At 46.4% G+C, this 14,963-nt stretch overlaps 1 protein-coding gene across 1 annotated transcript in view; it reads left to right on the top strand.

Annotated features, from left to right (window-relative positions):
• Window positions 1–10,502: 10,502 nt before the first annotated feature.
• NOTCH2 (notch receptor 2) overlaps window positions 10,503–14,963 on the top strand; it is a 133,072-nt gene continuing 128,611 nt past the window's right edge. Inside the window, exon 1 of the mRNA XM_067536366.1 lies at window positions 10,503–10,753. Coding sequence (XP_067392467.1) covers window positions 10,675–10,753 — 79 coding nt within the window. The 5' untranslated portion in view covers window positions 10,503–10,674. The remainder of the gene's footprint in view (window positions 10,754–14,963) is intronic.

Raw genomic sequence — 14,963 nt, 5'->3', positions numbered from 1 at the left:
CTTTTCAAAGGAAGATTAAGCTACAATCGGCTAAATCTACTTTACTTGTGAGCGAGAGCATCTTGACAAAGGCTTGATGCACATTACACTTTTGTTAATTCATCTCAGCTTTCCTGACTGTCCTGCTGCAGACAAGCTTTGAGTGGCATTGTACCAAGTGTACCATTTCTTACTAAGCACTAGCCCATTTTACACTGCTAGTGAATTTCCCTGTGGTGTGCAGAAAGTCACCCTGTGTTCTAGCCCTCTCTATGTCTGTCTGTTCATCTGCAGAGCTTTACCCTTACACGTTTGTCTTGACTTGAATGGGAGCTCACTCAGGCCCTTGCTCACCTTATCATGCAAAATGTGCGCGCTTGACTTTTCAAACACTCATTACTTTGTCAAATCAAAACCAATTTTCTCCTGACCAAGGCTGTGATGACTACTTCCATGCCCAATTACTATTGGCAGACTTCAGCCACTTTGCCAGCTCTGTGGTTTTTTTTAATCACAAAGATTGTTTTCACAACAGAGGATGCATATATCCCCTCCACTCAAAAAATGGCAGCTCAAACTTTCTAAAGATATTCATCCACTATAATGAGGATTTTGCACTTGATATGTTCCATCCCAAGATCCCAGAGTGCTTTACAAATATTGAACAGGTGGGTTTTAAAAATTGTGCTTCTAGAGGCATTCTTATGGGGTCTTTGCTTTTGCCCATTTAGCAAATTAGAATTCCAATAGCCGTGATGAGTACTTAGTGCATACCTGAATAATCCACACAGCATCACATGACTGAATAATCTCAGAATATGAATAGGTGAATTAGAGCACAGCCCTAGATTTTAGTTTCTGAGGCTCATTTAGTCCTTAGCTTTGCTTGCACTGGAAGTCCAAGGAGCCAACTCTGACAGGGGAAAGAAATGAGTCCTCGCCAGTGCTGAGGGAAAGGGATGGCATAGTTTGAGATGCAAGACATTCATGCTATTTCCCAATTTAAATATTCTACCCCAGTGCTTATTTCTCAGTCTGCAAGATGAGCCTTTTGGCACATTTCTGTATGAGCAATGTCATAAACCCGGTATTTCTCATGGCAGGTTTGATTGGCTGGCGCCAGAAACGGGGAAGGGAAGGAGCAGTATGATTGATAGGGCTTACTGTAATTCACTGGGAGTTTGAAAGAATTGAACCAATTGCCTGTGGCCTCAAGGATGAGGTAGAGGGGTCGGCTGGGCACGCTCCTTGGTTGAAGCAGGAATGAAATTGCCGGGGAGTTTGTTTCAGTTCCTACTTTTCTCAAAAGCCACAACATATTTCTGAAAACTCAACTTCCCCATTTGGCTGGTAAAATGGTGCATATTGCAACTGCATTGGCTTGTGGGATGAGGTGCTGGGATGACTTGCCCTTTACCCCACCCCACTGCAGAGGGCAGGGATACTGAGCAGCGATGAAACTTCAGCTTGGTTCGGAGGGACTTGTTTTGATGTTGAAAGTTTTTTTTCTTTGGGGCTTTTCACTGTTTACTGTGAATATTTTTGTACTAGCCCTGTCGTGACCTTTCAGAAATGAGGATGTCTATTTTCTGCAGCTTGAAATGAAGACTCTTCAAATGACAGGGCGTATGACTTCTGTGGCTAGAGGTTGGCAGCAGGCAATTGGCAGCTGACTTCAGAGAAACAAAAAGTCACTACCACGGTAGCCCTGCTGAAATCCTGTCATTCTCGCTGCAACACAATGAGCTGTTGCAGCAAAAATGAAACCCTGCACTGAGCAATTGCCAGAAGAATTTCTGTTGTGCACTGAGGGCCGAGGGGAGCCATCGTACACACTGGTGGTTTGGAGCTGTGCCACAGTGAAAGAAGGCTTAACCCTCATCACTGTTCCCTTTTGCCCCCTAAACTCAATTCTGATCACCATGACTGAGGAGCCTCGAGTTCGTGTCAGACCTTAGCCCTTCAAGTGCACCTCAGGATGTAAGACACCGCAGTCTGTGCTCCTTTGACAGAGAATCCTGAGCAGAGTCAGTTACAGTCACCTTTACTTCATTGCCAGCTTCTCTGGTGGGAGGAAGGTTGTTTTCTTTCTCCAGGCTGTTTTGCAGGCCACTCTTGTACAGTCTATGGCTCAAGTGGTCTAAATACAAACAGAATTTAGACAAAGGTATGAATAGTATCTCTAGTTTTATTTGAATGGAGAGTTAAGCTAGGTAGGGACATCTCTCCTGTCAGTGAGACAGTCTCTTCCCTCTATGCAGTTATCCTTCCCATTTCCCCACCACCCTACAGCTTTTATGGTCCAACATGGTTGATGGCAAAGGCTTGAGAGAAATAATTATCCTGTCAGGCATGTCGAATGAGGTTCAGTGACGTAAAGTGCATCGCTGGAGGCAGAGTAGCGGAATAATTTCCAGTCTCTGCATAGTGATTGTCAAGACAGAAGCTAGAGGGAGCAGTAGTTACTAACATCCTTGTACCTCCACAGCCAGTCTCCTCAAAAACTAGCATTCCAAATGACTGGTTGTGCTTGTGCTGGCTGGCACTGAAAGCGTTAACCATGGAGGTCTCAGTATACCTAGAAGTAGCGCTAACGCTGTTGTCAGCATCTGTGCTATCATCAATAAAACACTTATGCTGGGTCTAACCACCTGTACTTGTTTGTGCTCACTACCTCATTCAAAGGAAAGTCTGGTTTGCTGGTCACTCGGCCGTGGCTGGAGGTATAAGAGCCAGGCAAGCTCAGTCTTTGAAGCATCTGATTCCACATTTCATCAATAAGTTCCTCTTACTAGAAGTTCTGCTTTCTCAAATGTGCACTTGACAGGGGCCATCTGTCAATGTTCTCAAAACACTTATTTTGGGGTTCTGAATTTACACTTTTAAGCCCACTCCCTAGGGAAGCTTGCTAAATTAGAACCAAGTCCATGCATGTATGAGGTAGAGGAGCAGGAAGAAACTTAGCAGGTGCTCAAACGGGGCATGTAACTCTTCCTCAGTGGGGAATGGGCACTGTGAGAAAAGCTAAAAGTCAAAATGTAATTTCTTTTCACATAAGAGAGTACACACCTCACGAGGTGCTAAATCAGCTTTCCCACCTAGCTAACTATTCACAATCCCTGACCCCTCCCACCCGACAGAGGGGATCAGTAGACATCTGGAGAGAACTACAGGGTCTGTGTCCTACAGGTTCACTTTTACGTTAGTTACAAATGAGTATTGTCCCCTCTGTATTGGGAGGGTAGGTATTTACAATGGAGGATACAAATCCCATAGGAGACAGGAGCAACTAAATTCACTTGTGCCAAGGGAGTTGGCTGATATGGCCTCTGACTCAGGCAAAGTTGTCCTGGGTTCTCTTCACTGCCAGGGTCTCAGTGCTGGAGAGACCCATGGATGCATCCTGTGGCTGGGGTTGGACACTCAAAGGCCAGGCCCAACTGGAAAATGAAGAGGCCTCACTTCTGCATTCTTTTGCCCTCAGGCAGGAAGGTTAGAGGATGGAAAGCTGTGAGGTGGGTTTGGAAGTGCGGGACTGTGATGTGAAAGAAAGAGAGCAACACAAACACAAATTAGGGAGCCCAGGGCTGCAACTGGCTCCTTCTGAGCAATGGGGCAGGTCCTCACTGCAGATGGATCTGAGGTGGGCTCCCTCAGATCTGGGGCAAGGGCGGGAGTTTCAGGTCCAAGGTCAGCATGGGTGCCACCTGTGAAGGGCTGTCAGAACCCCTCTCAGTGGGCTGATGTTCCCCTTCAGGCATGGCAGATTCACGTATCCGTTCTTCTCTAAAGCTACACTGTTTCTGATGAGGCATGGCCCACTCAGTGCTTAACCAAGGAGTGACCCTCCATCCAAGGATAGCATGTCTCCAACATGTGCTCATGCAGCCTGTGCCTGCTCCCTTTCCTCAGAGAAATGCTGCCAAGGGGCAGAGGGTTGGTAAGTTTTTTTGCAGAGGAACAGGACTCTGCGTGTGCTCTCAGCAGTTCCTCTCAGGGAACAGGGCTCTCCAGCAGAAATTGCCTTCTCTGCCTTTGATCTGATCCACCATTCCAGTTTATGGATGCTTTGCCTGCTGAGAAAGGAGGTTCACAGCTCAGATGATGAGCCCTCTTTAGGGGCTTCAAGGACTGGGAATCTGGGAGGTGCTGGCTGGTAAGCTGATTCTTTTGTTTTGTCCCTTTCCCCAGGAAGCTTCTTAGTCTCGTGCCTTGCATGAGGAGTTTACTGGTTTCTTGATTCCTTGCAAATTTTTTAAAATTGTTTTACAACTGAGTGACCTCCATTGTGCGCATGTTCTCCTGAGATCTGAGGCAGTGTACTTGCCAGAGCTAGCTGTTACACCAGATCTGCCCATCAAACAGATGATGCCACAAAGTAGGTCAACACCACCCGGACCTGATTCCTGACCTCTCACGCACTTTCAGCTAGCATGAGATGACGAGAGTTAAATTCCAATACATTATTGTTACCCACACTTCAGAGATGCACTACCCTCACTAAATGAGCTCAGCTAGGGTACGTCTTTGTCCCTGTTTCTCTTGTGCCTTCTGTTGGTCTTTTTTGTATTACTGTAAATAGCTAGGTTTTAGGGGAAAGTTTTGCAGCAGCATTACACACTTCAGGGCCCATTTGGCTGGGTCAGTTGGTTCCCTTGCCTAGCCTGCTTTGTTGTACCTTTTGGTAGGCTCAAGTGCTTGGGCAAAGGTAATCTAGCCAGTTGGTAGGTGCTTGTGCCAACCTGCTGTTCCACCTAAGGCTCGGATGGAACAGAATTATCAGCTGGGTCTGTTCCTTGCTGAAGAGGCATTGAAGACCAATAGTTAAAGTTTGAACATGCAGGTTGTCTGTATCCAGCAGGTCTATGACTTCCTCTGTGCAGAATCCAAAGAACAGATCCAAGCAGGGGTCAACCACTACCCCTTTCTCTAACAAGACCCACCTTCTATCCTTCCCTTCCTTCACCTCTTTATTCAGCTTGTGACAAGTGGCCACTGATGAGTCACTGGTTGAAGCCAAGAGATGCCAAGCATCACAGCACAGCACTAGCAGTCACTAAAATGTAAATAAAATAAATGTAAGTAATTACCAACACGCTTTATCTTTATCTATTTTAATAACTTTTGCCAAATCAAAAGTACAGGGTGTCAGATCAGGCCCACCACATGAAATGTGTTTGACATCTCTGACTAGAGCAACATTACGATAGTAATGTACTTAAGCCATCAACTACTGTTAAAAACAGTAGCCATCAGTGATTGGAGCCAGGAACATTTCAGTAGCTTAGCAGGACTCCTGTATGTCAGACAAACTGAATCTTTTGCAAAAATGGAGCAAGTTAAGACTGAACCTCTTAGTTGAGAAGGAGCCTAGAAAAGAGGAGGAAGAGGTGGTTGTCTTGTCTCTGTAGGCAATGGGGATCTGCAGCACATTCATTCCAGAGGCACCACAAGGGATGACTGCAAACAGCTAGATAAAGTCATTCAAGATTTCAATAATTCTGATTCATGCAGGAATGTCATTTATTGATTTTTTAATTTTTTTTTAAGATCTTAAGATCATTAGCATTATATGAAAGACCGACATAACAAAGCTAAGTCCTGTGCATTTTAACAGTAAGCAGACGGAACAATGAGACAAGTCATTTGTGGTATAACTGCAGTCTTGCTAATAGCTATGATTTTATTGCAAGTCTTTTTAAAGCCCCAGTTCCTGAAGTCCCATAATTACATGAGAAATCCTAGCTTTCATTTTAATAAATTGCTAGCCCTCCCTGGTTGCAAAGAAAAAGCTTATGTGTAGTACAAAGGCTCAAACACCGAGAAGGAAGATAAAATAACCCAACTCTTAAGATTCATTTAAAAAAAAAAAAAAAAAAAAAAAAATCACTTATGCATTTTGGGGGGGCCTGACTCAATTTTTTGCTTAAGGTTGGCAATACTGGAATTGAAACAGGTCAAAGCAGAGTTATTGCAAGAAACTGACTTTTATTTTGAAAGGGACAGTGGATATTTGCAGGGCTAGTGAAAACGGTGCTTCCCAAGTGTTAATAAAGCAGAGAAAAGTGAAGTGCATCTAATTTAATACATACTAAGGGAGAAAAAAAGCAGAATGCATGAATAAACCAATGGCAAAGATGTGGGTTATTTGCAATGTGCGGTGGTAATAGCAACACATGCAAAGGTGTCCAGTAAAAAGGGTGTTACACATCATAAATTAATGGAAAAAACACCATTTTTCTGAATTTTATCACAATGCACGCATTGCAAAGAAATACAAAAGCAAAACATATTCATGAATATACAGCTGGAGGACAATGCTGTGACAGTTATGGCAATTTCCTGCATATTCTTGGAACATCTTATTGAATTACGGTATCTTTCGGGTCCATTGCTTTAAATGCCAAGTTTATATATTATTGTGGGCCAGCATAGTATGTAACCTCTCTGGGGGGAGATGGGATGTGAGGCCTGGGCATTCAAAGGACTATACTGAAATTTGCCAGACAAGAATGAACTTTTGGGGACAATAAGTATGAAGTAGATTTTCTGGGAAATACCCAGAAAGAAGTTAATACAAATTCCCCACCTCCGGTTATGCAAAAAGCTAGCTTTGGTGCTGACCCCACACCAGCATGCAGGACCGTCCCTTTGAGGATGCAGGGTCTGAAGTGAAGCCGGGACCCTGGTGGCAGCCGCCCACCTCCGGCCTGGTCCCAGTGCAAAGCACAGTCCTCCCCTCCCCCCCAAAGCACAGAGCCCAGGGTGGTCGCCCCGATTCACTATACCCTAGGGATGGCTCTGCCAGCATAGAAGGATACAGGTAGCAAGAGAGGCCAGCTAGCTTTAAACTGCACCCACTGGGGAGCTAAGCAGCAATGAGACTGACTGAATCATAGAAGATTAGGGTTGGAAGGGACCTCAGGAGGTCACCTAGTCCAACCCCTTGCTCAAAGCAGAACTAACCTCAGCTAAATCATCCCAGCCAGGGCTTTGTCAAGCTGCACCTTATAAACCTCTAAGGATGGAGATTCTACCACTTCCCCAGGTAACCCATTCCAGTGCTTCACCAGCCTCCTACTGAAAAAGCTTTTCCTAAGATCCAACCTAGACCTGCCGCACATCAACTTGAAACCATTGCTCCTTGTTCTGTCAACTGCCACCATTGAGAACAGTCTAGTTCCATCCTCCCTGGACCCCCCCTTCAGATAATTAAAGACTGCTATCAAATCCCCCCTCATTCTTCTCTTCTGCAGACTAAACAAGCCTAGTTCCCTCAGCCTCTCCTCATAAGTCATGTGCTCCAGTCCTCTAATCATTTTCATTGCCCTCTGCTGGACTCTCTCCAGTTTGTCTACATCCTTCCTATAGTGGGCAGCCCAAAACTGGACACAATACTCCAAATGTGGCCTCACCAATGCCGAATAGAGGGAAATAATCACTTCCCTCAATCTGCTGGCAATGCTCCTACTAATGCAGCCCAATATGCTATTAGCCTTCTTGGCAACCAGGGCACACTGTTTACTCATATTCAGCTTCTTGTCCACTGTAATCCCCAGGTCCTTTTCTGCAGAACTGCTGCTTAGCTGGTCAGTCCCCTGACTGTAGCAATGCATGGGATTTTCCATCCTAAGTGCAGGACTCTGCATATGTCCTTGTTGAACCTCATCAGATTTCTTTTGGCCCAATCCTCCAATTTGTCTAGATTACCCTGTATCCTATCCCTATCCTTCAGTGTATCTACTATTCCCCCTAGCTTAGTGTCATCTGCAAACTTGCTGAAGTTGCAATCCACTCCATCTTCCAGATCATTAATGAAGATGTTGAACAAAACTGGCCCCAGGACCAACCCCTGGGGCACTCTGCTAGCCATTGACCCATTGAGCCCGATGATCTAGCCAGCTCTCTATCTACCTTATAGTCCATTCATCCAATCCATACTTCTTTAACTTGCTGGCAAGAATACTGTGGGAGACCATAACAAAAGCTTTGCTAAAGTTATAATATATTACATCCACCGCTTTCCCCACATCCACAGAGCCAGTCATCTCATCATAAAAGGCAATCAGATTGGTCAGGAATGACTTGCCTTTGGTGAATCCATGCTGATTGTTCCTGGTCACCCTCCTCTCTTCCAAGTGCCTCAAAATGGATTCCTTGAAGATCTGCTCCATGATTTTTCCAGGGACTGACTTGAGGCTGATTGGTCTGTAGTGCCCTGGATCCTCCTCCTTCCCTTTTTTTGAAGGTGAGCACTACATTTGCCTGTTTCCAATCATCCGGGACCTTCCCCAGTCGCCACGAGTTTTCAAAGATAATGGCCAATAGCTCTGCAATCACATCAGCCAACTCCCTCAGCACCCTTGGATGCACTGCATCCGGCCCCATGGACTTGTGTATACTCAGCCTTTCTAAATAGTCCTGAACCTGTTCTTCAACCACTGAGGGCTGCTCACCTCCTCCCCATTCTGTGCTGCCCAATGCAGTAGTCTGGGAGTTGACCTTGTCTGTGAAGTTAGAGGCAAAAAAAGGATTGCGAACTTTAGCTTTTTTCACATCATGTCACTAGGTTGCCTCCCCCATTCAGTAAGGGGCCTACACTTTACCTAACTTTCTTCTTGTTACTAATGTACCTGTAGAAACTCTTGGTTACCCTTCACGTTCCTTGTTAGCTGCAATTCCTGATTTCACTCCTGATGCTTGAGCAGTATTTTTATACTCCTCCCTAGTCATCTGACCAAACTTCCACTTCTTGTAGGCTTCCTTTTTCTGTTTAAGCACACCAAAGATTTCTGTTAAGCCAAGCTGGTTGCCTGCCATATTTGCTATTCTTTCTGCACATTGGGATGGTTTGTTCCTGCGCCCTCAATAAGGTTTTTTTAAAATACAGCCAGCTCTGTTGGATTCCTTTCCCCCTCATATTAGCCTCCCAGGAGATCCTGCCCATCAGCTCCCTGAGGGAGTCAATGGCTGCTTTTCTGAAGTCCAGGGCCCATATCCTGCTGTTTTTCTTTCTTCCTTTTGTCAAGATCCTGAACTTTACTATCTCAGTCACTGCTGCCCAGATTATCACCAACTTCTACTTCCCCTGCCAATTCTTCCCTGCCCCTAGTTGGTTCCTCCAGCACTTGCACCAGGAAGTTGCCCGCAACACTCTCCAAAAACTTCCTGGATTGTCTGTGCATTGCTGTTTTGCTCTCCCAGCAGATGTCAGAGTGATTGAAGTCTGCATGAGAACCAGGTCTTGTGATCTGGAAACTTTCATAAGTTGTCTGAAGAAAAGCTGCCTGGCTCTCAGCAGGGAGGGGGGCGGGACAAGAAGTTGGGGCAGCTGGACCCCACTTCTCAGAGGTTCCAGGGAACAAGCTCCCAGTGGGAAATGGGTAGTGAGGGGGGCAGCCCATTGGCAGCCTATGGGGCTGCTCCCCACATTGTCCCTCTTAGGTTAGTGGAAGTGCTCCTGGTGAGGAAGCCCTTCACCAATCCAAGGAGAGTAGTGGGGACATCGGCCACTGGGCTGTAAGTCAACCTATGCTAAGTTGACTTATTTTTCTAGTGTACAAAAGGCCTTACAAGAAGAAATAAACAGCAGAACTGGATCCTGTTTAGGAGTAAAGACAATGGAGTGGGGGGGAATATCTAGGAATGCAGAGGAGGAAAGCAGGCAGTGTGACTTTTCTCATGGAAAAAGGATCAGGACCAAGCCTGGCTTTAGAACACTTGGAAGGGCTTTGGGTGAACATTGCTGTATAAGACAGGAAAGTGTCCGGGTTCTAAAATATGTTACTTTCTATGTAGCTGTGTGTTTCCAGTACTACTTCTTGCTTTCACTTGAATCTCTCTCCCCATTGTTAAATAAACTTGCACTTACTTTCACTGTAAACATGTCTGAGTGCTGTGTGTGAAGCAGAGCGCTGAGCTGAGGTGGGATGGGTAAGCTCCTTCGGGGACCAGTGGATATGGCAATCCTGTGAAGAACCAGCCCAAGGACTGGTTACTCCAGGTACAGTGCTTGAAGGGTGCAGGGGCTGGAGTGGGGCTACTGCTAACCTGTAGAGAGAGTGGGCTCAGGAGGCCTAGAGGGCAGGGCTTGCGTTGCCCGGCCGGTGGGGTGGGGGAAACTGACCCAAGGCAGGCACAGACAAGACCTTCTCAAGCTAATGGCAGGGAGCAAGATGCTCCCTGGTCAGCTGGCCTGTCAGGTTCCCTTCTGTCCCCAACCCCACACTAGGGCTCCCTGACTAGGGGGTGCTGCCTGGTTCGCTCCCAGACCCCCCATAGGGCTGCCTGATTGGTTCCCTTCCCCCCAAACGGCCGTGGGACTCCCTGGCTGGGAATAGAGGGGCTGGTTCCCTCCCTCTGCTCCCCATAGGGCTCGCTCGGTGAGGGTGGCCCACCGGGTTCCCCCTCATAGGGCTCCTGTGGGGAGGGGGGCTGTCTATTCCCGCCCGCCCGCCCGCTTCCTCGGCCCGGCGCCCCCTAGCGGCCGCTCGCGGCGGGCTCAGGACTGCCTGTGGGGCGGGCGGGCTGTGGCGCGGTCCCCATCGGCGGAGCCGCCGTCCGGCCGCGGAGGAAGTGGGGGAGGGCGAGTCAGTGCGGAGCCGTGTCCGTGTCCCTCCGCGCGACGCATCCTGAAGATCCCTCCGCGCGGTCCCCCGAGCCGCCGCTTCGCTGCCGGGCGGGCTCTGGGGGACGATGCCGGGGCCGGGCCCGACGCTCGGGGCGGCGCTGCTGCTGCTGCTGCTGCTGCTCAGCCGGGAGGAGGCGGCGGCGGGTGAGTGAGTGAGGGCAGAGGGGCCGGGGCTGCTCCCCGCCAGGGGGCGCGCTGAGGGGAGGGGGGGTGTCTGGGGGCTGAGCGTGACCCGGGCCCGGCTCCGCGGCGCGGCCGTCTCTGTCCCCCCCCCCCCGGGCCCGGGGATTTGGCTAGGGGACCGCCCCCGCCCCGTGTGGGGTCCCCTCCCCGCGGGGTCTCTCTACCCCTGTCCTGTGGCCCCCCTGCTGGGGTGGTGGTGGCGGGTCTCGCTCTCGCCCCACTGCTCTGGGGCTCTGTGGGACGCTCACTCCTGTCTCATCCTTGCGGGTCCCTGCCCCAGGGGTCGCTGCCCGGCCTGGGAAGTGTGTGTACGCTCCTTCTTCGAGTCCCCCCCACCGGCCGGCCGGCCCCGCATCCTGCCTGGCGGGACTGAAGGCTCCTGGGAAGAGGCGAGCACGGCCGCAGCTGCCCCTGTCCGACCCTCGAGCGGGAGCTCTAGAGGGGGCGCGGGCAGAGCGCCAGCCTGCCTCCAGCAATCAATGAAACTCTGAGAATCGCGCTACCTTGCCCCGCCGGTGTTTACTCAGCAAACCCAACTCTGTCATGCCGTGCGGGAGGGCCAGGCAGGGGATCTGGCTAGACACACAAATGGAAAAATGCTGCTCTCTTATTTGGGCTAGGGGAAGCACAGACTAAGTCATGAAAGTTCAGTTAAATCTGTCAGTTTAATGCAGTGTTAGTGTAAGGTGTTAATGGTAACACAGGGAATTAAAATAATCGCTTTGGCTTGAATGTGCCCCTTCAAGAAGAGCAGAGCACCGCTTGAGGGCCACAGATAACCCTTCTTGGAGTTTGTCCTGTGATGTGCTGAGCATTCTCAGTTCTCATTGACTTTCGTGTGTTTAGCATGTTATAGTTGTGACATTTTGGGGGTTTACTGAGGTATCCAAAGTAAATCACTACCACTTGCTTTACAGCTTGAGACAACCTTGCCTGTGGGAGCACAAATACTCTGCTTTAGGCTCTGGGAGCCCCATTCTTCCCCTCTATGGGCTGGTAATTAGTGTGCCCCCACCTTGCTACACTCAAGTGCTCAGCCCTTTAACTCCCAGACACCTGCTTGATGTACACTGTTCCACTGCCTCCATGGAGGTAGTGCGCCCTACTTCACTAACTTCACCTCAGTTCAACACTTTCTTTAGTGCAAGGCAAATCATGTCTATAGTAAATCGAAATAGAAGTTTATTTAACAAAGCTAAAATAAAGATCCAAAACAGAGACAAGTAAAAGGATTGGAAACTTGAGGTTACAGATAAAAAAAACCAAAATATAAAATGCAAATCTAGAGCCTATAATTTTTAACAAGTTCTGTTCCAGTCTAAGAAGGTATTTCTTACCCCGTGATCAGTACTTACAGTATTTGTCCAGTCCAGAGAGCTGGGATCTACTTTTCATAAAGCACTCACGCTGGCAGAGTGTTGCCTCTGTAATGGATAACATCTTGCGCCCTGTCTTCTCTGATACAGTCCCATACTTTTGTCCCTTTTCATAATCAGGGCATTTCATTAACTTCAGCTCAGCCCTGAGGATCCCTTATTCAGAGTCTTTTCTTGGGGTTCTTTTGTTTTTTTAAAGTCTTGCGGGCTTGAGCATTTAACACACACAGCTGGCTTAAGTCAGGTTGAAAGATGTTGATTGCTCTCACTCTTGACTCAGTTAGCTCTGAGACCCACCCCTCCTCAGGTGACATGCAATTTTGGAACACAATAGTCCACATTTTTTACATCTTTCAAGATATTTCCTGTACATAATAACCATCATGATCAGCTAGTTTAGTTTTTGGCAGAGACCCCCCACGATCCCCTACGATGAATTATCGAGAAGATGATTGGACACGGGTGTAATATACCTGCCTAGGCATGGCTGGGTCACAACAGAGTTGAATCCAAAGTATTTAAGAGCATATCTTGATGTACAATACTGGGAATGTTGACCTGATTAAAGGAAACTTCAGAGTAATAAGACTAATAATTTCACTTCAGTATGTGTCGTAAACACATAATGAGCCAATAACCTGGAAGCCCCCACTTTTTGACCATATATTGTTTCAAAGGAGTGATTGAAAGCTGGGCTTTAATTTAATGCCGAAACATTGGAAAACCAATTGAAAAGGGTTAGGTTCTCTAAAAATTAAAACATGATAAATTAGCAAAATAAAGACAAAACTACTGTGAAATGCTGTAATTTCCATTGCTTTTGAAAGGAAAAAACTAGAACCAAAAGAACTAGGCCTTGTGAAGCACAATGCTATATTAAATTGAAGGCTCCTTTGGAGACAGTAGCTCTAGCTACTTGAAGGAGACACACGGTCATCTTAAATTGCTTTGACTCTTAAACTATATATTTAGTAAATATTCAAGGTATAAATAGTCACTGTGAACAGGTCTGTAGAGCTGAAATCACCCTATTTTTCATCATTGCACCATTACTTTCTTGAGACTGATGGGGGAGAGGTCAGGTTGCACCTGTGTTCTGGTCAAGTTGGAGGATATAGTTCATGTTGTCTCGAGAGTGATAGCTGCTGTTGGATTTCATACTTCTTTGAGAAGCAGTCTTTTTGGTAGATTAATTTGTTGATCGCCTGCAATACCTTAAACAATCTTTTGTCCTTTGCTATCAGTACAGTGATTCCTAAATTTCTCATTCATTTATGCTATCCTCACAGGTCACCTTGCTATACAGATGACGTGTGACAAAAGAAGTGAGTGGAAGAGACTAATGCACTGGGGGTGGAAATTGTCTTTAGAGTTTGATCAATTGTGGCATGGAGAGTAAGACTTTCAGCAATTTTATGCTGTGGAGTTGTGAAGAGTGAAGGTTCACATCTTCAAAGCCTTGGGCCCTGAGTAGTCTGATTAATGTAAACTGCTTCCACCCGGAAACAGTCAACACTTGCCTGCTGGGAGAAATTTTCCATTTACTTTGTGGAAACTTTCCATTTACTTTGATTTCAGACTAATCTTATCTTCCTCTATGGTGGTAGAGCAATGTTTGGAGGCAAAAATGATTTCCTAAGTATGTTTTGGCCAGTTTTGCTCAGAAGTAGTTGGAGAGCTTGGTCTACAGCCTTGAAAGGATCAGTGTCCCTTGGTTGTAAATGGTATTCGGACCATTGTGTGCAGAGATAGTTTATGCCTCTTTGTGGGGTGGCAAGATGCTGGCTTTGCTCAAACTAGCACTTCTTTCACCTTTCCTTAAGAAACTATATTTTGATACGAAAAGTCTCCGATTACAGTTGTCTGTAGACCTCCATCTCTGGAGAAGGTTGAAGGGGAAAAATAACTCTGATGCCATCTGACTTTCTAAATCTCTAAGTCGGTTTTAGTCTGGATATGATATGGTGCTAAGTGTGCATTATTGGTTGAATCTCTGTCTAGTGATAGATAGGTTAGTTGTTGATGCTGATCTTTCAATGATACCATAGATCATAAGGTGATATTGACCAGCATTGGGAAAGAAGTGGTTTTCCCAGCCTATGAGAAATTTCTAGGTCAAAATTTTCCAAACTCGGGCTGAAAAGTCAAAATTTCGAAACCGTTCACAAATCGAATATTTGAAAACATTTTAGGTTCAAGTCACATTGATCTCAACTGTTTTCTGTGTTTTATTTTTACTATAATTAGTTTAAACTTCAAAATGAAAAGCTGTTTTGAACTGAAAAAAAACAGAATTCTTTTGAAAATGTCTAAACAAAATGTCTTGACAATTTCAAAACTTTTAAAAAAATGGAGTAAAAAAATTGTCAAAACAGACCCTTTCCTGCAAAATGTTTAGGTTTTGACAAATCAGCCTTTCTGTCAAATGTTGATGCACCTGTAGTCCTTGGGAGTGAAGTTGTGATTGGAACTACTATGAGGAAAGAATGGAGCCACTCAAAGGGTATTTTTGGATGGATATTTAACTGCCTTGAGCATTCTTGTGCAAGGAACCGCAAGTTTCTGATGACAGCCTTTTTGCTTAATGCACATCAGGCTGCAGAATGAAATAGATGGTATGATATGGACTACTCAGCTCTTTGTTTTCATGCAATGCAGGTGGAGTTGTGATTTGCTTTTCCTGCTTGAATGAGTGGCTGAGCTGAAGCTCAACCTATAAAAGATTTAAGTGATAGTAGGTTCTGGGAGATGGAGGTGAATGTCAGGAACACCTGCTCTTTCTAGTGAGATAATAT

The sequence above is a fragment of the Emydura macquarii genome, unplaced genomic scaffold, assembly GCF_026122565.2.
Source record: "Emydura macquarii macquarii isolate MOO-44397 ecotype Brisbane River unplaced genomic scaffold, CSIRO-AGI_Emac_v2 contig_3534, whole genome shotgun sequence".
NCBI classification, from domain to species: Eukaryota; Metazoa; Chordata; order Testudines; family Chelidae; genus Emydura; species Emydura macquarii.
This window is presented reverse-complemented; position numbering and strand designations above follow the sequence as displayed.